Source organism: Myxocyprinus asiaticus, chromosome 40, assembly GCF_019703515.2.
Source record: "Myxocyprinus asiaticus isolate MX2 ecotype Aquarium Trade chromosome 40, UBuf_Myxa_2, whole genome shotgun sequence".
Classification (NCBI taxonomy): Eukaryota; Metazoa; Chordata; class Actinopteri; order Cypriniformes; family Catostomidae; genus Myxocyprinus; species Myxocyprinus asiaticus.
The window spans coordinates 3073294-3098469 of NC_059383.1; the positions used below are offsets into that span (position 1 = coordinate 3073294).

The 25176-nt window shown below is 39.2% G+C and overlaps 1 protein-coding gene across 1 annotated transcript in view; it reads right to left on the bottom strand.

Moving 5' to 3' along the window:
- LOC127430651 (follistatin-related protein 4-like) overlaps nucleotides 1-25176 on the bottom strand; it is a 376155-nt gene that overhangs the window by 33873 nt on the left and 317106 nt on the right. Inside the window, exon 7 of the mRNA XM_051680578.1 lies at nucleotides 20420-20586. Within this exon, the coding sequence (XP_051536538.1) occupies nucleotides 20420-20586 (167 nt within the window). The remainder of the gene's footprint in view (nucleotides 1-20419; nucleotides 20587-25176) is intronic.

Genomic DNA, 25176 nt, shown 5'->3' on the forward strand with positions numbered 1-25176 from the left:
TCTTGTGACAGATTGCGACATGATAAAGTTCGGATGTATCTTTTGAATAAGATGTGACTGCCTTCATGGAAGGGGAAGATTTTCAGCAATTAAAACCTTCAGTTTCTAGAGATGTTTTGTTCGTAAACAAATCTGTCCTTTTGAACAAACCTTTAAAGTGAACAAATCGTTATCGTTCATCTCCATACACTGACTTATATTTCTCATTCACTGATGTCTCTCCCTTTAGAAGCCAATGACCTCTAGTTTATAGGCTTGAGACTGGTTTGATGGCTTTTCTTGCCTGTAAAGACTGACTATAGCATGAGGCAATAGCATTTGAGTGTAGGCTGAGAAGGAGCATATCATTGGTTTGACCCATTGAACGAATATGCCCCTTCACTTAACCAGTCGAGTCGGTCATTTGAGTCTGAACGAAATGAGACGTCTCATTCATGAACGAACTAAATATACTGGTATACTTGTTCATTAAAAAAAATAGTGAATCACTCAGTCACTAGTTCGTGAACGAGGATCGAAGAAAGAGAGTAGGCATGTCATTCGCTTAGTTCGGCATGTAAGTCAATGGCATTCAACAAGGTGAAAAAAGGGGCGAAATTACACTAAGTCAAGTTTACAGGTATGCACATAATCCCTAATTTATGAATGTGTAAAATTTTATGAAGACCATACATTTAAAATGACATGAATTATGGATGGAAATGTTGTGCTTTGGTGCACAGTGTAAAATATTTCTTGATGAAAGTGAAGCATTTCACAAAATATAAGAAACATATGACCTGCTTTCTTTTCTGAGGAAAACAGTACTGGTGTTTAAATAATTTCTTTAAGTGTCTTCGTAAATTTGTAGACATGCAAATTCAATTTACTGTATGTTGCTTTGTCCTGCTGTTGAAGACTATCTGTGTCATGAGCCATTAGCATTTGGGTGCAGGCTGTGAAGGATCATATCATTGGTTTGACCCACTGAACAAATACACCTCTTCACTGAACTAGTAGTCGGTCAATTGAGTCTGAATGAGACGAGACATCTTGTTCGTGAACGTACTGAATGTGCACTCATTCACGAATGAAATGAATTAATCAGTCATCTTGTTCATGAACGAGGATATGCTGATTGACTGAACAATAGGAGGAGGCTCTTCTTCGAACGACTTGTTTGTTCAGTTCGGCAATTCCGTTCAAACAAGAAAAGGGGCGGTATGAATTATGAATAAAAGTGAGTGATGACCACACATTACAATGACATACAGATGTAATTGAAACTCATTATTATATTTTAGTCTAGTATTGTTGTCTTTTTTTATTATTTATTTTTTTTATAGGTTGATAAAAAGGTGTGCTTAGAAGTTCACAAATTATGTGTAGATTCTTAAACAAGCAAATTATAATAAAAGATAATTAGACTTGTTCTGATCGTGAATGACTCATTTTGGTTCAATGCAATTACTCATTTGGTGCCATCTACTGGCGCAAAGTTTTAATTTGCAGAAATTGTCAATTAACAAATCTGAACAAATCTTTTTGGTTAATGGATTCAAAAGACTCGAGTCACTGGGATGAATCAAAATCCCCACCACTATCAGTTTCACTCCGTTCCTCACACAAAGATATGAAATGGCTTCAGAAGACTTGAAATGCAGCAAAAGTCATTTGGAATACTTTTTTGAAATTTTTTTATCAATTATTATAGCTGTACTTTTATCTGCTTTTTAAATTGTTGAGATGTGGTTGGGTTTAGGTGTAGGGGTGGGGTTAAGTGATAAAATATATCTATATAATAGTAAAATGTAAATTGATTGTGACTTGAAATTATCTTCCTTTTTCATGTTTTATATTGAAAGGTGGTTAGGTTTACGGGTAGCGGTGGGATTAGGGGGATCTAAAATATCATTGAGACAGTGTGCTGTAATTAAACTAATTTACTGTATTTTAAGTAGAATAAAACATACTGTTGTTAAAAGCATGCAATAATTTCCAAAGACTGAAGTGGATAAAATGACGCCTCCCGTATGACAGTGCTCTCTGCTAACCAACCAGAGGCTATAGGGCTGCTTTTTCCATAGTGGGACTTTTATTTATCAGTGAATGAATGAGAAACTTTGTTAGTGAAAGACTTTATTAATGGCATATTTATGAATAAATGACATAAAGATAGGAATAACAAAAGTTAAATAATTTCCACTCTTTGAATGGCTTGATTTAATTATCAATAAAGCTCAACAAATATAATTATTTTGTGAAATAAACACAATTTTGATGTTATGGTGTGATATACTTATTTGTGTGTTTGTGCTTCACAGTTGTTCCAAAACTTCTGATTCTCTGAACCCCAAAGAATTTTTAAACAATCAAAAGTCTCAAAAGTTGTTCAAACATAAAAAGATTTATGTTTTCAATGCTGTCAATATGTCAATATTTTACTTTATTGGTTCTATCACAAAATTGTATGTGTGATAGAACCACACTTTATGTACAAACACAAATGAATACTAATGAGATTATGATAGTATATCACTGCACAGCACCCATTAAGACTATCCTATAACACTAGCTTAAATATCAGGGACTATAATGCATGAATGTCACTTTATGAATTTACAAAATAAAAAGAACAGTTTAACAAACATTGTGTCCATCAAATGATGGAGAAGAGTGTAATAATCAGCCAGGCTACATATTAAAGCAAAATCACATGAGCAAGAGTGCTGTTATGGCCCTATATCAGCATGGCTGTGATTCAGCCGCAGGTAATAACAGCCGTGCTGATGTAGGACCATACAGCACGATTGCGAGTATGATACTGCTTTTGTACAACAGCTCATCAAACAACTTAATAAAAAAAACAAGGAAAAATGAAGGACTGACAAAAAAAAATAAAATAAAATAAAATAAAATGCATTTGTGAATGGAACTACTTTCTTACACCACGGGTCAGGATCTGCCTTTGCTATTTCAAAAGATGTGCACAAGCCTCCGTTACTAATTCAAAAATGTCACTTTAGAACTATAAATGATGGCTTGGGCTGTTTCTAACAAGTTGTAGGAGAAACAAGGATGTGTGTGTGTGTGTTTGTGTGTGTGTTTGGGGGGGGGGGCGGGCTGAACTTGTGTGACTACCTGCGTCTGTCATGACTCCCAAGCAGTAGTGTAGTGTTAGTCAGCTTGCTGAAGATAATGGGAATTCTGTGTAAAAATAGCCATCCGTGTGGGGGTACCCCTGAGTATTTTGCTTAGCGGAGGAGAGAACAGTTTCTATAGTGAATGACTCTTGAGCCGGCTATGTTGAATATTTATTTCTCCTCACAACGTGGAAACGAAAAGGTAAAAGCTTCTGTAAAAGGAAAGCACCTTGAATATGTTTTTGATTACTCTGTCTATTGTGTCTCTGAGTTGTGATAAGTCTTAATGCTGAAACTCAGTGGCGTCCCACGCATTTTAAATCTAGGCCTTCAGTGTGATTCATGCCATTAAGAAAACACAGTTTCACAATTAATAAGACACACTATGCCTATGGATATCATAAATTACGTTGCAGTCAACTAATGATACTAATTAACATTTTATAAACATGTCCACACTCGAAAGCCAAAAACAAGGAGGTCTAATACCAGGAGAAAGCTGTCTAATGATATTTGAGATTTACATTTTGTTTTGTAAGGGTACACAGTTACTTTTCGAAACTTGAATTGACACTGAATGCTCCAGCCAGCCTAATTTACACTTAGAAACCCCTGATGTTGCTATAATCAGAATCAGAATGAGCTTTATTGCCAAGTATGCTTACACATACAAGGAATTTGTCTTGGTGACAGGAGCTTCCAGTACACTACAATACAAAACAGCAACAAGACTTTAAAAAAAGAAATAATAATAATAATAATAATAAAATAATAATAATAATAATAATAATAATATTGAAAATAAAATAAAGTATATATAGAATACACAATAGACAATATAATATATATATATATATATATATATATATATATATACATACACACACACACATACATACATACACACATACACATAAGTAGTGCAAATCTAAATACAATACATAACAATGCAAAAAGCATTTGCTCCTTTCCTGTTTACATTTCGGGTTTTTAAATCCATAAGGATCTCTTTCTCAATTACGACTTGTTAGCTAGATCACACGCTCTTTGCTTTCAAATTACAGTACCTACATCACTTAAGCATGATTACATCACTCAAGGCCAGCTAGAAGGCCTCGACAGGGACATATCCTAAAGACCACACCCACCAAGAACAAATAAATCAATCTGATTGGCTGATGAATCTGACAATCTGATTTTAGATGCCTATTCATTTGCACTGTTGAGAGATTCTGTAGCAATTCTGAAGGCCTAATGGGGTGGGGCTCAGACTCAGCTAACGTGCTCGGCTTCGGGCATGCGATTTGAGAAACAGCCATCACGCTTTGCTTGTAAGCATCAAGGAATAAATTCTGATTGAATAAACTTTTTGTTTTTTGCTATTTGTTTGTAAATGAATTAGTAAGCAATTTAAAATGTTCCCTGCTGCTTCAAATGTCCACCATTTTCCTGTCCAAAAGAAACCCAAAATCACAGGACTTAATGACTACACACCCATCGCTCTGATGTCTGTGGTCATGAAGTCATTTGAGAGACTGGTGTTGGCCCACCTGAAGGACAGCACTGGACCCTTTCTAGATCCCCTTCAATTTGCTTATCGAGCAAACAGGTCTGTGGATGATGCAGTCAACATGGGATTGCATCATATCCTGCAACATCTGGACAGACCAGGGACATATGCAAGGATCCTTTTTGTGGACTTCAGTTCGGCTTTCAACACCATCATCCCAGTGATTCTCCAGACTAAATTACATCAACTCTCTGTTCCCATGTCTATCTGTCAGTGGATCACCAGCTTTTTGACGGACAGGCAGCAGCTAGTGAGACTGGGGGAATTCACTTCTCAAATCAAATCAAATCAAATCAAATCACTTTATTGTCACACAGCCATATACACTGGTGTGTGAATGGTGTGTGAAATTCTTCAAAGCAGTCGTGAGAGTGATGAGACATATAACTATTTACAATAACATCAAATTAACACAACACAATTTAAACATCTGTTATACACATAATTACACTCAACAGTATACAAATAATAACATACACTGTACAGTATACAATACGCACTATATAGATACACATTATTCAATAAAAAATAAAAATATATAAAAAAGTATATATATATAGAATGTACAGTATTGTACTGTATTGACATTCAGGCTGTCGGTTGATAGTCAGTTGTTAAGAGAGAACATAATATAATAATAATAATATAATTTATGACAGTCCGGTGTGAGATATAAGAGTAAGGGTAATAAAGTGCAGTGCTGATGTATTTTGATCGTGGGAGATCAAGAGTTCAAAAGTCTGATTGGTTGGGGGAAGAAGCTATCATGGAGTCGGCTGGTGCGGGTCCTGATGCTGCGATACCGCCTACCTGATGGTAGCAGTGAGAACAGCCCATGGCTCGGGTGGCTGGAGTCTCTGATGATCCTCCGAGCTTTTTTCACACACCGCCTGGTATATATGTCCTGGAGGGAGGGAATCTCACCTCCGATGATGTGTCTGGCAGTTCTCACCACCCTTTGCAGTGCTTTGCGGTTGTGGGCGGTGCTATTGCCGTACCAGGTGGAGATACAGCCAGTCAGGATGCTCTCTACAGTGCAGGTGTAGAACCATGTGAGGATGTGGCGGTTCATTCCAAACTTCCTCAGCCATCTCAGGATGAAAAGGCGCTGATGAGCCTTCTTCACATCGATTTCAGTGTGGATGGACCATGTGAGTTCCTCAGTGATGTGAACACCCAGGAACTTGAAGCTGCTGACTCTCTCCACTGGTGCTCCATTGATGGTGATGGGACTGTGTTCTCTGTCTTTTCTTCTGAAGTCCACCACAAGCTCCTTTGTCTTACTGATGTTGAGGGAGAGGTTGTGCTCCTGACACCAGTGTGTCAGAGTGTGTACCTCCTCTCTGTAGGCTGTTTCATTATTGTCAGTGATCAGACCTACCACCGTCGTGTCATCAGCAAACTTAATGATGGCATTGGAGCTATGTGTTGCCACACAGTCATGTGTGTACAAGGAATACAGTAGTGGGCTGAGAACACAGCCCTGTGGGGCTCCAGTGTTGAGGGTCAGTGAGGAGGAGATGTTGCTGCCTATTCTAACCACCTGGCGTCTGCTTGACAGGAAGTCCAGGATCCAGCTGCACAGCGAGCTGTTTAAGCCCAGAGCCCGGAGTTTCTCATCTAGCTTGGAAGGCACTATGGTGTTGAATGCTGAGCTGTAGTCTACAAACAGCATTCTCACATAAGTGTTCTTTTTTTCCGGGTGGGAGAGAGCAGTGTGTATTGTAGATGCAATGGCATCATCAGTGGAGCGGTTGTTGCGGTAAGCAAACTGCAGCGGGTCAAGAGAGAGTGGCAATACAGAGCAGATGTAATCTCTGATTAGTCTCTCAAAACATTTGCTGATGATGGGGGTCAGAGCAACAGGATGCCAGTCATTTAAACAAGTTATTTTTGATTGTTTTGGAACAGGCACATTGGTGGATGTTTTAAAGCATGTGGGGACTACAGACAAAGAGAGGGAAAGGTTGAAAATGTCCGTAAAAACACCAGCCAGCTGGTTCGCGCACGCTCTGATGACGCGGCCCGGAATGCCATCTGGGCCAGCGGCTTTGCGGATATTCACCCGTCGGAAGGATCGGGTTACATCCGCTACAGAGACGGAGAGTGAACTAACCTCTGTAGCTTCGGCCGCGAGAGCTCTCTCCACGAGGGCGGTGTTATTTCCCTCGAAACGAGCATAAAAATTATTTAGCTCATCCGGTAGAGAGGCAGCGGTGTTCATGGCAAAGTTTTTATTCCCTTTAAAGTCCGTGGTGATGTTAATTCCCTGCCACATGCTTCTAGAGTTGGTGGTGTTAAACTGTCCTTCAATCTTACTCCTGTACTGGCATTTTGCGGTTCTGATAGTTTTTCGGAAGGCATAACTGGCTTGTTTATGCTCCTCCACGTTCCCGGAATTAAAAGCGGAGGTCCGCACATTAAGTGCCTTGCGAACATCGCTATTGATCCAAGGTTTCTGATTCGGATAGATTCGTACAGTTCTGGTCAGAACGACGTCCTCTACGCACGTTCTGATGAAACACATTACGCTATCAGCGTAAAGCTCGATGTCGTCATCAGAGGTGGACCGGAACATCTCCCTGTCCATGTGATCAAAACAGTCTTGTAGCGTAGAGTCTGATTGGTCCAACCAGCACTGGATCGTTCTGAGGGTGGGTGCTTCCTGTTTCAATTTCTGCCTCTAAGCGGGCAGAAGCAGAATGGAAGAGTGGTCCGATTTGCCAAATGGTGGGCGGGGAAGGGATTTGTAGCCATCCCGGAACGGAGAGTAGCAATGGTCCAAAACCCTCGTGTGTTGAAACTAATGTGCTGGTGATATTTTGGTGCGACTGATTTTAAACTGGCTTTATTAAAGTCCCCGGTCACAATGAACGCGGCCTCAGGGTGCACGGTTTCCTGCTCACTTATAATCCCATACAGTTCCTTGAGTGCCCGGTCTGTGTCGGCTTGTGGGGGAATGTACACAGCAGTGATAATGACCACTGTGAATTCCCTCGGTAGCCAGAATGGTCGACACAGAAGGATAAGAAATTCCAGATCAGGAGAGCAGAAAGACTTGATAGAATGTACGTTCCTCTGATCACACCAGGATTTGTTGATCATAAAACATACACTACCACCTCTGCTTTTACCTGAGAGGTCTTTCACTCTGTCCGCTCGGTGCACGGAGAACCCCGCGGGTTCAATGGCTGAGTCTGGAATCTCCGCAGACGTCCAAGTTTCTGTTAGGCAGATAATGCAGCAGTCCCTTGTATCTCGTTGGAAAGAGATCCGCGCTTTCAGCTCGCAGAGCTTGTTATCCAGAGACTGAACATTTGCCAGTAGAATACTGGGTAGCGGGGGTCGATTTGCGTGGCGTCTTACTCTGATGAGAACGCCGGCTCTGTTTCCCCTTTTCCTCCTGCGTTTCCGCGGCCGTGCTGCCCAGACAAAGGGCTCCGCTTGCGTGTTTGTAAACAGCGGGTCGGCATTGAGGAATGTGAAGTCCGGTTTACGGTGTGAGATTGCTGAACCAATGTCCAAAAGTGTTTGTCTGTCGTAGACAATAAGGCAGACAACATCCAAGACAAAAAACATAAGAATTGTGAACAAAACAAACAAAACATTACTAGCACCTGTACAATCAGCACTGGTGCTCCCCAGGGATGTGTGCTGTCCCCACTACTCTTTTCCCTGTATACCAATGACTGCTTCGCCAAGGACCCCTCTGTTAAGCTCCTGAAGTTTGCAGACGACACTACTGTCATCGGCCTCATCCAAGATGACATGAGTCTGCATACAGAAGTGAGGTTGAACGGCTGGCTCACTGGTGCAGTCAAAACAACCTGGAGATGAACACACTCAAAACAGTGGAGATGATAGTGGACTTTAAGTGGAACACCCCAACATTGACCCCTCTCACCATCCTGAACAGCACTGTGGCAGCAGTGGGATCATTCAGGTTCCTGGGCTCTACCATCTCACAGGACCTGAAGATGGAGACCCACATTGACTCTGTGAAAAAGGCCCAGCAGAGGTTGTACTTCCTTCGCCAGCTGAGGAATTTCATCCTGCCAGAGGCGCTGCTGATACAGTTCTACTCAGCAGTCATTGAGTCTGTCCTCTGCACTTCAACAACTGTCTGGTTTGGTTCAGCTATGAAATTGGACGTCAGAAGTCTACAAAGGACAGTTCGGACTGCTGAGCGGATTATTGGTTGCCCCCTGCCCTCCCTACAATAACTATACACTTCCAGAGTGAGGAAAAGGGCTGGAAAAATCAATCTGGACTCCACTCACCCAGCCCACTACCTTTTTGAACTGTTGCCTTCTGGACGGCACTACAGAGCATTGAGCACCAGAACCCTCAGGCACAGGAACAGTTTTTTTCCTCAGGCTATCCATCTCATGAACAATTAAAACTGCCCCATTGAGCAATAATTATGTGCAATACACAGTCTATTTATATTTATCCAAAATATCCTACCTCTTCTGCATTACATTACCTTGCATCTGTTTATAACAGATTTGTATGTGTACTTGTGCATATGTTTATATATATCTTTTTTTGTCTCATTGTGTATTTCTATATATACTTATACTAACCCCCTCAAAACCATAAAGTGCATCTGGAATTTAATTTAAATTTTTAAAAACATTTGGACTCTTGTAGCCTCTGTCTGGCCCTCCCCATCACAGGAAGAAAAGACTAAGAACATTTAATATAGGCTACCAATTTTAAAAAAAAATCTACAGGCAGATTATAATTTCAACACATTATCGAATCAGCACAATCCACAATCAGCATATCGGTCAACCTCTAATTTGTATCTATTTATTTAATGTTACATAAACGAATTTTAATGAGATATATATGTGGAAAACTTGTCTTGAGTATTTTAAACTTGCATATATCCTACCCTGTTGTACTGTTAAGCGATGTTAAGTACATGTTGAATGTGTGCCCCTGCCTGTTTAAGTAAGAGTCTGTGATTCATGATTTATTTTGAGATTGTGTTGGTTTGTTTTGGTATGGGGATATGGTATTAATTTTATTTGTTCAGTTCTTGAAAAAGGTCTTAAAAAGTCTTAAATTTGATTTTAAAAACTCTGCAGCAACCTTGCTCTCATACACTTTAGTTTAGAACGCCACGAACACAAGCGGAGTGATAAAAACAGTGAAGTGTCCGAGTGCTGATGTTCTGTGACATCAGTACTCTTGGATCTTCTATCATCTAATCAGATTCGAGGACCAGAACTAATTGTTGTATAATAAAGCAATATCACACAAACAAGAGTGCCGTTACGGACATATATCAGAACGGCTGTGATTCTGCTGTAGGCACAAGGGTCATAAAAACTAACACTATGCTACCCAAGATAGAAGACAATGAGAACATGGATGTAACATTAGTGTTATTTTACTTTTTACATTTTTAGCCACACATATAAGCCAAACTTTCTTGGTCCAAAATGCATCTGTGCTCAAGAAGACTGATGCATGTCTGTGCTGTCTAAATTAATAAACTAACTTACATTTAAAAAAAAAATCTGCATATATATTTTTTTTAAATTATGAGTTGTTCAAAAATAATCAAATCTGATCGAATTAAATCGTGACCAAATTTAACATTTTATGATGCATTGTAATCATCAGGTAACATTTGTAATCTAATTGAAGCAAATAATTGTCAGAGCTGATATTTACACCCATACTAATCTGTATATTAGGCACTAGTTATTATTAACAGAGTTATTTGTAAAAAACAAATAATAATAATAATAAAAAAAAATCTTCAGCAATGCAGGTGATGCATCAAAACAATGTTCGCTCAAATATTAATGACATGACTGTGTTTTACTACAGCTGATTATTATGCTAAAAGTTTAGATTTATGCTAAGCTGTTTACTGTTGCACACAGTCTTGTTGACCTGTGCGTTGATGTTTACTGGGTCAGTGTTGTCACAATCAACAAACACTTCATTAACATGCAATTAGAGTACTGTAATGAGTGCGTGGATAAACACAACCCCATGCTGTCAGGAGAGCAGGTGAGATAAACGCAAGTGTGACACACCTCATTAAGCACTACCATTCCAACCATCAGTGTGTCTACATTCAACCCCATTGTTTTCTTCACATGATTTGCAGTGTTTGAAATCAGCATGGTTCCTGAGACCAAAATCATTATGCTATTTCCAATTACAACATAATATGAAGTGCAGAAAACGCACCCATGTTTAGCAATTGTAAATAGAAAGTGTGCCTCTGAATATTGAGCATGTGTCCCAGTAATGAACATTAACATTCATAATTTGTTTTGGCAAGAGCTTTATTCCCCTAACATACTGATTAATTGTTGAAAATCAATGCAACTGGACTCCAACTGAGCCCTGTGTTCTGGATAATTATCAAATGTTCAGCAGCTGCCCAATTAACAAAAGTATGTAATTATTTTACATCAAAAATGAAAATCTTGTACAGCGGTGGTTTCTCACCTTGAGGTGGTGTTCTAAGAAATTTTACATGCATGGCAAGCTGATATTACAGAATAACCCTGAATACACTGTGCAAGCATCATGTCATGCCAGACTGATCTCACAGTAAAATAGCACAGGAAACAGTAGGTTGACTTTTCTGTAGCTGTAATCGGTCTGTGCTTGCCAAAATGTGAAACTGCCCCCAGTGGCCAAAGCGCTAAGTGCTGTTGGGTGAATGGGCATGTGGACATTGTCTGGGTGTAATGTCCACGGAGGGGCACCAAAAGCCAGTTGCGAAGCTAAATTGTTTTCAGCTGTACAGGCTGTGATATAATGAAGAAGAATGCATATTTTATTAACTGGACCCCAAACCCCAAACCTAAACCGAACAATCAGTGGAGTAAAAGTGTAATGTTAGAGTGAAAAATGCAACCTCCAAATCACGCTTGTCGCTGATTTTGCGAAGGCCATTACTTCCTGGTTTCAGTGCGGGATCTAAACCCGGGGCTCCCACGCTGCTGATGCAACACGGAAGGTAAACAAAAAATGTCTGATGGGAGATGGCGCTTGTCGGTGCATCAGCATAATGTTGACAATCCTATGGTAACGGAACTCTCGGGAACAGCATGCTGACTTTCCATGTGATCATGTTCCTTATGCAGAAAGCAAATAACCATGCTACTGTCACTGTTCCCATCACTTAGTCAGTCTGGGTTTTGGTCTGATGGGACCGTGATATTATCCGCCCATGTCTGTCTTTGTGTGAGCGTGCGGTCTCTGTTTTATTCCCTGCTGTGTGCTCTTCTGTCTGTTTCATGTCTGGAGTATGGTGTCTGGGTCCTGACTTCCTGTCTAGTTCAGTTCCGGTCTGTGTCGGGACCCAGACATCCATGTTCCTCGTCTGTCTGTTATTGATGTGGGTGCATTGCACTTGTGTCATCTGCCTGTATGCATAAGTCAATAACTTATGTCTGTCTTTTTGACTGTCTCTCGCGGCCGCAGGTGCGCGCTTGTGCGTGCTTTATGCTGCGTGCCCAGGCCACGAGCGGTCTTCACATTGTGCTGAGGTTCAGTCACTTTGGTCTTCGGTATCGGGATGCATGTGTGGCCGAACTCTCACACAAGTGTCCTGTCTTGTTTTGTCGTCTGTTGCGTGCATCTCGTGGTGTTTGCATCACTCAGGTTTTGTTTTGTGTGAGAATGTGTGGCATCGCTTTGTTTACTGTTGCTACGCATTCTCTCGTCTTGTTTGTCAATTGGCATGAGATTATATCGTCTCATTGTCTTGGTGATGTGCGCTCATGTCATTCGGGTGTTTGCTGTCTTGTGAGAACATGCGGCTTTGTTATTGTTTCTGTTTCGCCGTGTGTTTCTCTGTCTGACGTCATACCCACCTCCTTGTTTGCTCATTATTGTTTCATTAGCCACACCTGCTCTGTCTGTTAACCCGCTTGATTTCTCTCCCTATATTAGACTCCTCGTGTTTGCTTTCCATGGTGAGTTTGTATTGTTATCAGTCATGTTTCATGCAAAATTGAAACTGCAAAACTGTCTGCTTCAGTCCTGTTCTTCCCTGCCTGGTCCGGTCGGTCCTGTGCCCCTGTTCCCAGCCCAGAGTTCCCTTTGCCCCCTTCGGGGTTGTTTATGTTTTTGTTCCCCCTCGTGGGAGTTTGTTTTATTAGTAAAGTATTTCGTTTTTTGAACTCTGCGTTTGGGTCCTTACCTCTGCCCCCACCCTGTGACATTACTAACTGAACCCAAAGAACCCAGCAGAGGCCACCATGGGCATTTTTCTTTTCCCCTCTCCCTCCCATGAGGCCACCAGCAGCTGGCAATTGGCCCAGATCGCCCAACTCTGCTCTGTCCCGGAAGGAGAGGGTGACATCAGAGACTTCAGCTCCAGGTTCCTGATTGTGGCGGACAAGTTGGATTACACTGAAGCCGAGCTTAGGTATCTGTTTAACGGATGCCTTAAGGACCCTCTAGGAACCTGAGAGATGAAAGGGCTGGGGCCCATCCCCTTCTGGGATTTTGTGGGCTATGTTCATCATCGGAAGGAGTGGATTACTCCGCAGTACAGGCAGCTCTCCCACACTGGCCATTCCATCGTTCCAGTCATAGACTGCAAAGCCCCCAGCCATTCCTGAACCCAGACAAGGAGGAGGAGAAGGGCACCTTCTCAGTCACTGCCCATTTTTCCAGCCACAAAGGCTGTTCCCCTGCTGCTGCAACCAGCACCCATAGCCACGATGGCTGTTCCTCTGTTGTTGCCAGCATCCATAGCCACTAAGTCTGCTACAGTAGCTGTGCCCCTCAATGACCAGAGAAGGAAGAGGAGAAGGGCACCTACCCCTCAGACACCCATGATGGCCACGGTCAACGAGCCAGTTCTTGAAGCTTTGTCCATCCTAGAGCCAGCGTCTGAAGATATGTCCATCCCAGAGCCAGTGTCTGAAGCCTCGTCCATCCCAATGCCAGTGTTCCTGGCCACGGAGGCCGTTCCCTCATCACCATCTGAGCTCATGGCCACTGAGACTGCTCCCCTGTCACTGCCATGCTCACAGCCACTAAGACTGTTCCCCTGTCACAGCCAGTGCCTGAGCCTGTCCCGGCTCCGCCCCCTGAGCCGTCTCTTATCTCCTGTCCAGCGGCTACCGCTGCCCTGAACTCTGGTCCCTGTCCAGCGGCTGCCGGTGCCCTGAGGCTGCCTCCTAGACTGCCAGAACCCATATCTCTAAGTTCCCTCCCTGGTTTTCCTCCCTTCCCTCCCTCTCTGTGTTTTCTGGTCTGTGTTATTTCTCATTCTGTGTGTCTGGTCTTTGTATAATGTTCCCGTTAATGTTCCCATTTCGGTGGCGTCCCTTGGGGGCCAACAGACATGTCTGTCTTTGTGTGAGCACGCAGTCTCTGTTTATTCCCTGACGTGCACTCTTCTGTCTGTGTTTCATGTCTGAAGTATAGTGTCTGGGTCCTGAATTCCTGTCTAGTTCAGTTCCGGTCTGTGGAGGGACCTGGACATCCATGCTCCTCGTCTGTCTGTTATTGACGTGGGTGCATTGCTCTTGTGTCATCTGGCTGCATGCATTAATAACTTAGTGTTAAGTTATAAAAAAGTCAATAACTTATGTCTGTCTTTGTGACTGTCTCTCGTGGCCGTGGGCGCACTTTGCGCTGCGCGCCCGGGCCGCGAGAGGTCTTCATGTTGTGCTGAGGTTCGGTCACTTCGGTATTGGGTGTGTGTGTGGCAGAACTCTCACACAAGTGTCCTGTCTTGTTTTGTCACCTGTTGCGTGTAACATGTGGCGATTGCCTCGCGATGCACGCTCAGGTTTTGTTTTGTGTGAGAATGTGTGGCATCGCTTTGTTTAGTGTTGCTACACATCCTCTCATTTTGTTTGCCAATTGGCGTGAGAGTATATCGCCTCATTGTCTTGGTGATGTGCACTCATGTCATTCAGGTGTTTGCTGTCTTGTGAGAACATGCAGCTTTGTTATTGTTTCTGTATCACTGCGTGTTTCTCTGTCTGATGTCATACCCTACCTCCTTGTTTGCTCATTATTGTTTCATTAGTCACACCTGCCCTGTCTGTTAACCCGCTTGATTTCTTGATGTCCAAGATAAGTTTGTCTTGTTATCAGTCGTGTTTCATGTATCCTGTCAGTCCTGTCTGCTTTGGTCCTGTTCTTCCCTGCCTGGTCCGGTCGGTCCTGTGCCCCTGTTCCCAGCCCGGAGTTCTTGACAAAAATTCTTTACACTAAAGCTTCATGTCAAACCATTTTTATTGACCTCTTGGACTGTTTAATTCACAAAAGAACCTCTGAGAACAGCAAAAGCATGCAATCCCTGTAAGTTCCTCACTTTCTTTTTAGAATGAACATGCGAGTGTTTGCCCAAAATTGAAGTCAAAAGTCAAAATTTGAAGATGTGAATGCACTCCATTAAAAGAAAACCTTTTATTACTGTCCGTATATATGTTAAAAGCTTCCTATTCTCCTTTACTAGTGAGTCTGATGCCTTCCTTATATGGCGTTTTCATGGGCGCGGATTATGATAATTGTGAATGAACGTGCACGCAATCTCCATTTACAGATGTTTGAAATTCACTAACATGCACATGTTTTACTAAAAAATCTGGCGACTACGAAGCGTTTGTGAATCCGGCGGAAAGTTTTCGGGAAGGTCCACTTTACACGCATTTACGAAAGTTTCATGAATGATGCCCAATGCACGTGAACTGCTCCGAGACTGCTGAAAGCAGCGTGAGAACAGCTGATATAGGACTTCAACAGCACTGGGACTCTTTACTGTTTGTATCACTCTGCTTGTGCTCATGGCATTCCTAACTAAAGTGTTTGAGCAGTGTAGAGACCTAGATGTGTGGATTTTGATTCATCCCTGTGACATTAAAGATTTAAAGGTGCAGTTTAAAACAGCTTTTAGCTGGCTCTGAGTCATCCTAAAAGTACCAGTAGGTATCTATTGATATAGATGCACAAAGTTTGTTTAATAACTCATCAGGTTGTCATGTGCTGTCAACAGGGGCATAGATTCCAGGGGGGATGGGGGGAGGTAGCCCCCCCCCCCCAATAATAAAAACAAGCAAGTACAACCCCCCCCCCCCCAATATTTTTTCCATGATCAGTGGAAACATGTAAATTCTTCACACTGTAACTCCCCCCAACACCCCGATGTTCAAGCCAAACCTACGCCCTTGGCTGTCAACATGGCAGATCCCATGAGGGGGTGACTCACTCAATGTAAAATTAAACAGCTTTTATTGAACTATTGACATGACTGGAGTCTCCATGACTTATGTGTGTGTATATAATTTTATACATATTTCTAAAAAGTGCTATTCATGTCTTTATGTGTAAAAAATTACTCAGTACAACTTCAAGCCAGCAGGTAGCGGCAAAATACTTTTATGTGTTATGAGTGAGTTGAGTTGTCGTTTAGAGAGTTTAGAGTGAGTTTCACTTAAATAATCGGCATCTCACTCTATAATCACTTGGATTACTTCTACACTACAGCTGAGAAACTAGGCTTAGGATCAATGCCTTTTTCATGCAACAGTAATCAGAACATTTTTCCGATGATTATCAATCCACATCCGCATTTTTTGAGTGGTAGGGTAACTTAAAGGGTCGAACACCAGACGCGTCTGGCGGATGACAGGGCATGTTTTAAAATTAGAAACAAATATTTTCAATGAAGGTAAGCACATCGCCACCACCGCTCGTGTCTGCGGCTCCCAGCTATGTCATCGGAGGCTGCTCAAATTTCTGCATTGCCACGGAGCACAACTCGCATAGTCTCAAGTATGTTTTTTGTGGTGTAATAGCTTGAATAAAACCTCTTCAAGGTGAAATACAGAGAATTTTTTATAATAAACATCATCATTTCTGATCATTCAGTTTGCGCTGTTACACCAGTTTCATGCACTCAAATTCTTTAATGTAACATTGTTAATTCTTGAAGAGGTCCAAAAACCTTTGTAACTTTTGTTTGTTTGGTGACTAGATTCACAACTTTAGACTACCACCTTCACTGCATTGGCGCGTCCTGTGTGTGATACAGTACATGTGTCTTGTCCGACCAGCAACCCGCATCACCTCCTTGTGGTCTCCCAAAGCTATTACACTAGACTACAATAAACAGAAGGTCAACTGTAAATGCATATCAGTAACCTTTGTTGCATATTAAAAAAAAAAAAAATTACACAGAGAAAATAGCATCTATTTGACCAAAATTCCAATATCTTTAGCAGGCTGATTAACATATATTGCGGTGTCAAAATAAGAGTTCCCCAAAAAATATGCGACAATTATGAACCTGGCATCCTTCATTTTTCTTATTCTTCCCGACAACAAAACATTTGAGTGTGACTGACGTACCTGTAGGATAATTCCAATAGCATGTGAAGGCAGCATAACTCCATGATCGCTTGAAGCAGATTACTACCAAACTACAGCTGAGGAATAGAGTTAAATTAACAACTTCAACATTAACGTTGATCACTACTTGAGAGTTGCAAAAGAAGCAGGTAAACACACATGCGTAATCTCTCGCTCTCTCTCTCTCTCTCTCTCTCTCACACGCACACACACACACACACATGCACACATGCACACACACACACACGTCGTTGTTACCCCAATAACTTGTTAGAAACAGCCCAAGCCATCATTATTAGTTCTAAAAAGACTTTTTCAAATTAGTAATCTACAAAATCAAAAAGTACAAATCTAGCAGTGGCAGATTCTGATATGTGGCATAAGAAAGTAGTTCCATACACAAGAGCATTTTTTTTGTTTTGTACAAAAGTAATAACACACTCCCAATTGTGCTGTTGTTCCAGTGAGCAACAGCAGGGAACAACAGCACTCTTGCTCTTGTTTTCTTGCTTTATTGAATATTGGAAATATAGACCATGTGTGTCTTTCGTTCTTTTGCACAGTAACTGCCTCCTTCTTAAATGTCAGATATACCTCTGTGACACACTTTTTTTATATGTGTGAAGAAGGCTGTGTTTGTCAGGACTAATTGGATGTTGGCTCCAAAATTATGGTGGAAACCCCTGCAAAACTGCAGATGCAGAGACTGAGCTTAGATTTTGTGCTGAGAAAAGACGTGGTTCTTAGATGCCTAAATTGCAATGACCAATTTCACACAAAAATAGCAAATTCGATTTTGCGGCACATTAGTTTGATAGATTTCTCAAATATACACCCAAAGTTTGCACATATTAGGGATGTGCCCGAAGCCGAATATCTTATATACGAATAATGACTTCAGAACAAATAACGAATTCATCCAAATAATAGAAAAAATATTTGGAACACTGATCAGCTAACGAGCACAGGCATAAAGCGATATTTTAAATAAACATATAGAAAATTACATACCAATGATGAGTCTGTGAAGCCAATATTACTACAGTGTAAACCTAAATGCGCATGGTGATTTTAAGTTCAGATCGGACGGCCACATTCTCACAAGCTTGTAAAGAGTATCAACTATATCATACACATTTTCCACTTCTTGAAATGTCTGTTTGAAATGTCTGATCACATTAACAACAAATATTTCACACAATTCACATGTAAGGATTTATATAAACAACCTAAGCACGATGTTTAATTCCTGACCAAAGAAGTGATGATTTTTAATGTATATTTACTGTATATCCACATTAAGGTAATTATCTGGTTATCCATTATTCCATAAATGTTTAAATGCTCCATAAATGTTTAAATACTTCATAGAGTGTAAATCTATTCAGAATATTTCTGCACACGGAGAATAAAAAAAATAAACCCAAAAAACATGCAAATTTTTTTGGCTCGATGTTGCAATTTATTCCACTGCATTTCACTAATTCTGAACATGTAATTTAACTAAGTAATTATGTCCTCCACAAAAATATGTGAACACAAAATAAGCCTCAAGTGTATCATAAAACTTTCTGATAGAGATTTACAGTGCTTTCAGTTTGTAGGCTATATACATTTATTCTCATTTATTTTAATATTCACTGCCAGGTTTGGGAGGGTTACTTTTGAAATGTATTCCACTACAGATTACAGAATACATGCTGTAAAATGTAATTTGTAATGTATTCTGTTTGATTACTCAAGGTCAGTAACGTATTCTAAATACTTTGGATTACTTCTTCAGCACTGGTAGATTTTTTCACTTGTTTTGACTATAAAAACTCTGTCAGTACAGTAAGACAAAATACACGTTAAAAATACATTCTCTGAAAAACCTAAATATCTTATGCAGTGTTGTTTCTAAAACAAGATAAATCTAACTGAGCATGTTTTAAGGATTTTTAGATATTTTTACAGGAAAACAATAAAAAAATTATTATCAAGAATAAGATTTTTGCCCTAATATCAAAGGTCTTACTAGAAAAAAAGAAATTATGATCTAACATGAATTTACTTGATAAAAAAATATGATCGCGTCTGGTAACGTGCATGTAAAATGGCTAGAAATAGCATTTTAACTTAGCATAAAGCTGACAATTTACACAAGGTTTATTTCTATTTCTTCTGCTCCAAACTTACTTCAAACTTACTTCTCTGTCTGCTTGTATGAATGTAACACATCATAAGAAAGTGTTTCACTGCTGTTCAAATGCACTTTGGATCACATCATTTATATGTATAAATGTTTTCCATCTGAAAGGACTAAATATTAAATGAAACAAATGACAGTAAAATGCAAAGTAATCTCTTCAGTAATCAAAATACTTTTTGAATGTAACTGTATTCTAAATACCAATGATTTAAATTGTAACTGTAGTGGAATACAGTTACTTATATTTTGTATTTTTAATACGTAATCCTGTTACATGTATTCCGTTACTCCCCAACCCTGTTCGCTGCAAAATGTGTTCTTGACATTTCACAACTGCTTGACACTTTGTGCCTCCAGAATAATATTTTTTATACTTGCACACTGCACAGACATAAACAAAAATGTTGTTTTAGCAGATATTAATGTCTGAAATACCAGGAGAAACCACTGTTTCTCATATTCCACAGTTAATGTAGCCTACATATTCAGCTTCATTTGGTGAGAAAAAATAAAGAATATATCAATAATATAATTAAATAATAATAATAATAATAATAATAATAATAATTATTATTATTATTATTATTATTATCATTTTATTATATTAATACTACTACAACTACTCCTACTAATAATAATAATATTTAAATAGGCCCATCCGAGGCATACTTTATATACAGAAGCTATAGCCTAAATGTAAGAGAGTTACATTTTAAAATTAGTTTTGACCCTCTTCCAGTTTAAACCATGCCCACATCTGATTCTATCTGAATACATATACAGTTACAGATAATTTTGTCATAGTAACAGATACAGATAATGGCTTTGCTGCACATCCCTAGTACATTTAACCCACAGATAGTGCAAACACTCCCACCCATGACCAGTTGCGCTATGCACTGGCATGAAAATTGTACTTGGATTTAGTCCTCTTACGAAAATGTAATAATTTAATAAAATTTAATAAGATGCAGCACATGGTCATAGCGCATAGCACTGTGCAGGTACGTAAATAGAGCCCTAAGAGTATTTGCACATTATTTTGAATATTATAGCATATTCTGTGTAGCCACACATTATTTTTGAGATTGTGAGATTTATAACTATGTATTTTTTCTAAACGTTAATGCTCACTATTACAGTGTTCTGTAAAAAAATAATTGTTTTAGAAGTACTTACATTAATGTCCTCCAAGTCAAGGAAGTTGAGGATGATGCCGTTTCTCTTCCAGATGATAGGTGGTCGCAGGGTTCCCTGAATGGCACAAGACAGCACTGCGCTCAGACCAACAGTCACAGTGGTAATGCTCACCCGCTTATCATCGGCTAGACTGAGCTGAACAACCTCTGCAAGACAAAAGTTGGGAAACATTTATTAAAATGTAGATATGTGTGAATGTTTACTTCTATGACAATTTATAGATGTCAGTTCTATGATGTGACTCAATGGACCTTTTGCTCAGCTCAGACTTTAAAATGTTTATCACCAACTCTACCTCAATCCCTGTATTAGGAAGCAACGGATTACATGTAACTTGGAAATGTAATTGGATTACAAAAATCAAGTGTTGTAATTAGATTACATTATATTTTAAGTTGTATGTAATAGGGCTGCAACTAACGTTTTTTTTTTGTTTTTATAAACGATTAATCTTTGATAATTCGATTAATCGGATAAAAAACAAAAAAAAAATTTCCTGTATTTTATTAAAATGTGATTTTAAAATTTAAATTGAATTATTATTATTATTACTTTCAAAACACATGCAAAACAGTTCCTTACCTTTACTTAAACAAAAAGTACTGCTCATTAAAGAGTAAAACGATTAATTGGGGATGGAGTTGGACTAAAAATCAGCCCAGAAGACAGCTATGGTGTCATCAGAATATTAATAATTCTGATCAGCTGAAAAAACACATAATTATGTTATACAGTACTTAACATATGCTTGTTTGTCACTGATTACATACTGTAAGTATTTTAAATTAAAATTGTAAGTTTAAAAAAGTATTGTCACTGATTACATGTTTCTATTCATGGAAATATATATATTTGAAAATACATTTTTAATGGAACAGAAAAAATAATGTTTTTTTATGTAATTTATTTAATGTAATTTACAGGTGAAATTACATTTGGCATTAACCAGACTATCAAATATCAGGACCCTTAGCAGTATTATGCATTATATTCAGCTTTATAACCAGTTTAATACAGTACAGTCATCTGTAAAGGAAGTGCAGATTCACTCACCCAAAACCAATAATATATTTATTTTTTTCAGAAGATATGGATTAAACCACTCATATCTCCTTTAAAAAACTATTTGTTCATGTTACACAGAAGTAAGAAATTCATACACAATATATTCATACACAAACGCATTTCACACGATCAATCGGCATGAGAGTGGGTAAATGATAAGAGAAATATATATTTTTTTTATTAAACTATTCCTTTAACATTTAGATATTTACATATTGGGCTCGATTTTTGTGAGTGCGCAAAGCGCAGCGCTATGCGCTAAATTCGAAGTACAATTTTCGTGCCAGCGCAAAGGGCAAATGGGCGTGGGTGGGAGTGTTTGCACTATTGTGGGTGTAGGCATGCAAACTGTGGGTGTATTGTATGTTAATGAAGTGGCACTTCAATAAGAGGTCATGGTTTATTTTTTCAATTATTATTATTATTATTTTTATTGTTATGTTTATATGTATTATTATTAATATTGTAAATTTACAATTGTATTTATGATTTAATTTGTAGCATACTAGTAATTTCCCACCTGTTGTTGAGATTGATTTTTAAGTCACTGCAAAAGGGGCCGGTGGAAGAAGGAAAGACTAAAATGTCTGGATTTGTTGGGATTTTTGTACCACTTTGTTATTTTGATTATATTTTTGTATAGTTTAAAGTGTAATTTGAATTTAGAAATATTTTTGGTAGATTTTTTTTTTTTCATGTTTGAATACATGAATGAATTTTTTTTTAATAAAAAATAAGTGAAGTGTGTGCCGATACAATCACTGTTAATACTAGCCATGATTTGTGTGTCAGTAGATGAAAGTGATTAATAATACTTACATTCCCAATAATTCACTGACTTTGCGATTATGACTTATGGCATAGCGCTGTGCTTAACGCTAGCACTCTTAAAATTGGACCCAATGATTCAGGTCACAGTTGTGGAGATATTAAATCAATACTGAAAAAATACTTTGCAATCTCACATCATTCCAGCCCACTTAATATTCATTGAATGTTTACCACTTTATGATAACATTTTACTGAAAAAAGCACTGTTTACTGAAATCTCAGATTCATAGGATGTTCTGTAAAGCTCGTCTGAGCGTGCAACAGTAACCAAGGTGGGTGGATATTAGCGAAGGGTCAAATAGTGCCAGAAAACACTTTATAAACTGTCTGTCTGTTTGCAAACAGAATTGGCCCAGACATCACAAACGCCTCTGGATGACATTAGGTCAGTAATAGTCTGGGTTTTAGGTCAAACATATCAGAGCTAGTTTGAAAAATAATGATATTCAATATCTGACATGAGTCTAAATAGAGTATATGGATGCTTGATTGCTATTACTTGAGCAAATGACATGATTGCATGTGCTAATGTACATTCTTGCACAACAGGGACACTAACTGACCCATATCACGTTGTTTGTATGATTTCCTGACAGTTCCAAGTGGGTTTAATTCTTTCAGATTGGAAGAGGTAATTTGGTAGATGTTGAGAGAACCACTGCATAGATGAACACATTGATTTGCTCTGAAGACTGAAGATGAATGAGTGTCTGCAGCTGATGTGCTTTCAGACTGCAGTTATCATATATCTGTGCATGCAGCAGGTGCAAGCAGAAAGACAGCTCATCAGTTAACTGAGCTAACACACTTTTGTGTTCACACTGCAGCTAAATACGATTGTCACTCTTCTCTATGTCTTAATCCTGTTCTGTGCACATACCATTTCTATAGCTCTTTGAAATGATGTGTGCTCTGCTTTGAAACAATGTGTGTTGTGAAAAGTGCTATAAAAATAAATAAATAGCTCAGTTTTTTTTTATGGGAGTGACTACAAAAATTCTACAAAAATCCAGGTAGCAACAACTACATTTGTATTAAATCAACGTAGTGTGTACAGAACCTGAACAACTAGCGGTTAATGCAGTGACACTACTCTCTTTTGGACACTGACAGCTTGTCTAAGGGTCATTTACAAACACATTATAAATCATTGATATGTGGTTATAACTACATGCATAAAAAGGGTGACTTTCATGCAGAAGTTGCCAAATATTAAGCCATTTTATCTCATGTTATAAATGCTTAACACTTTTCAAAATGAAAATGTACCTTAAAATAATGTGGACACATGAAGAATTAATTAAAGAGCTGCAACGTTAGACACCTGTGTACATAAAGGTCAGTATGGTTTAATGGTCATCAGACTTTATTTTATGATCTACAGACTGTGAATGAGCATGGAGACCTAATCTAACTCGGACTACCGGTAGTTAAGTTAGGACAGCACTGAGAGTAGAACCATTCTTCTGACATCAACTTGACAAGGAAAGGAGACTGCAAGCATTTAACAAATAATTGTTGTGCTAATGAGAATTTTGGAGTTGGTTCAATTCAATATCATACATTAAGTTACTTTGACTTTCAACTGCAGTTCAGCCAGCAAGTTTAACCATCTGTTTAGGCTAACAAACATTACAGTGTCATCAAACAAGCCTTTGTATGTAGAGAATGGTTGAGAGCAACTGACTACCCTGCACATGCTCTGTGAGGTTCTCATATGAAACTGAGGCAGTGATTTGCATTTCTGAGTCACAGATACAAGGAAATGAGAAACAATTAGAATCTAAACACAAACACACGTTAAACCAACCATATTCCCTCAACTGTTGGTTTAACTAGCCTAACAAACACATCTGGACAAACACTTTCAATCTGAACAATGTTGCTGATTTGTTAAGGGGTTGTGAGTACCCTGTATGCACCGCAGCAATCAATAAATTATGCAGTTACTGTTTTAGGTCATTTGTTTGCTGTTTTCATTTAATGCAGTTGTTGTTGTTTTTGTCATTACTGTAAGTCGCCTTCTGTGTGGTGATATTCAGCAATGATTTTGACTGTCACCATTATTGAGGTTGAGATGTTGAGTATCTATAGCCGCTTTTCCACCATTGGACCGAACGGTTCTGAGCACGGTACGGTCACAGTAGCATTTCCACTGGAGCACGGTTCGGCATGGCACGATTATAAACCATTTTTGGCCCGGAAGTCTCGGCACGGTTAGCTAACCATACTCAACCATGCTGGTGGAATGGGTTGAGTACGTGGCGACTCGTTTAGTGTATCCAGAGGTGGGTAGTAATCCGCTACATTTACTTGAGTAATTTTTTTGGGAAAAAATACTTTTAGAGTTGGTTTAAAAGTGGGTACTTCTTACTCTCACTCAAGTAAATTTCTAATGAATTTTTTTTACTTTTACTTCTTTTCAATGGGCGGCATTCCTGTCATTACATTACTAGGTTTAATTTTAATTAATGCGTAATTTATTGAGAGATTACTGAATGGGACTTTTACGAGAGCGGAAGTTCACACAGAGGCGCGTGCTGCTGTCACAGACTGTCACTCAAGTCATCACTGCTGCAGCATCAAACTCTTCAAAGTGCAACACTTTCTTCGTGCCGCACAGTGAAAAAAAGAATAGTTTCGTCATGCATTGCCTTCATTTAACACCAAGACAAGCTGATATTTCAAGATTAAAATCACAGCTTCAACTTAAGGCAGCATGCTGAGGTAAGTTTAGGCTCTAATCCTAACGCGGGCTTTTCTGTGTAATGTGATGGTCATTTTCAGAGTGATTCTGTAACTGGGCTCTTATGACATCAGTTTTTAAGTGTACATTTTTA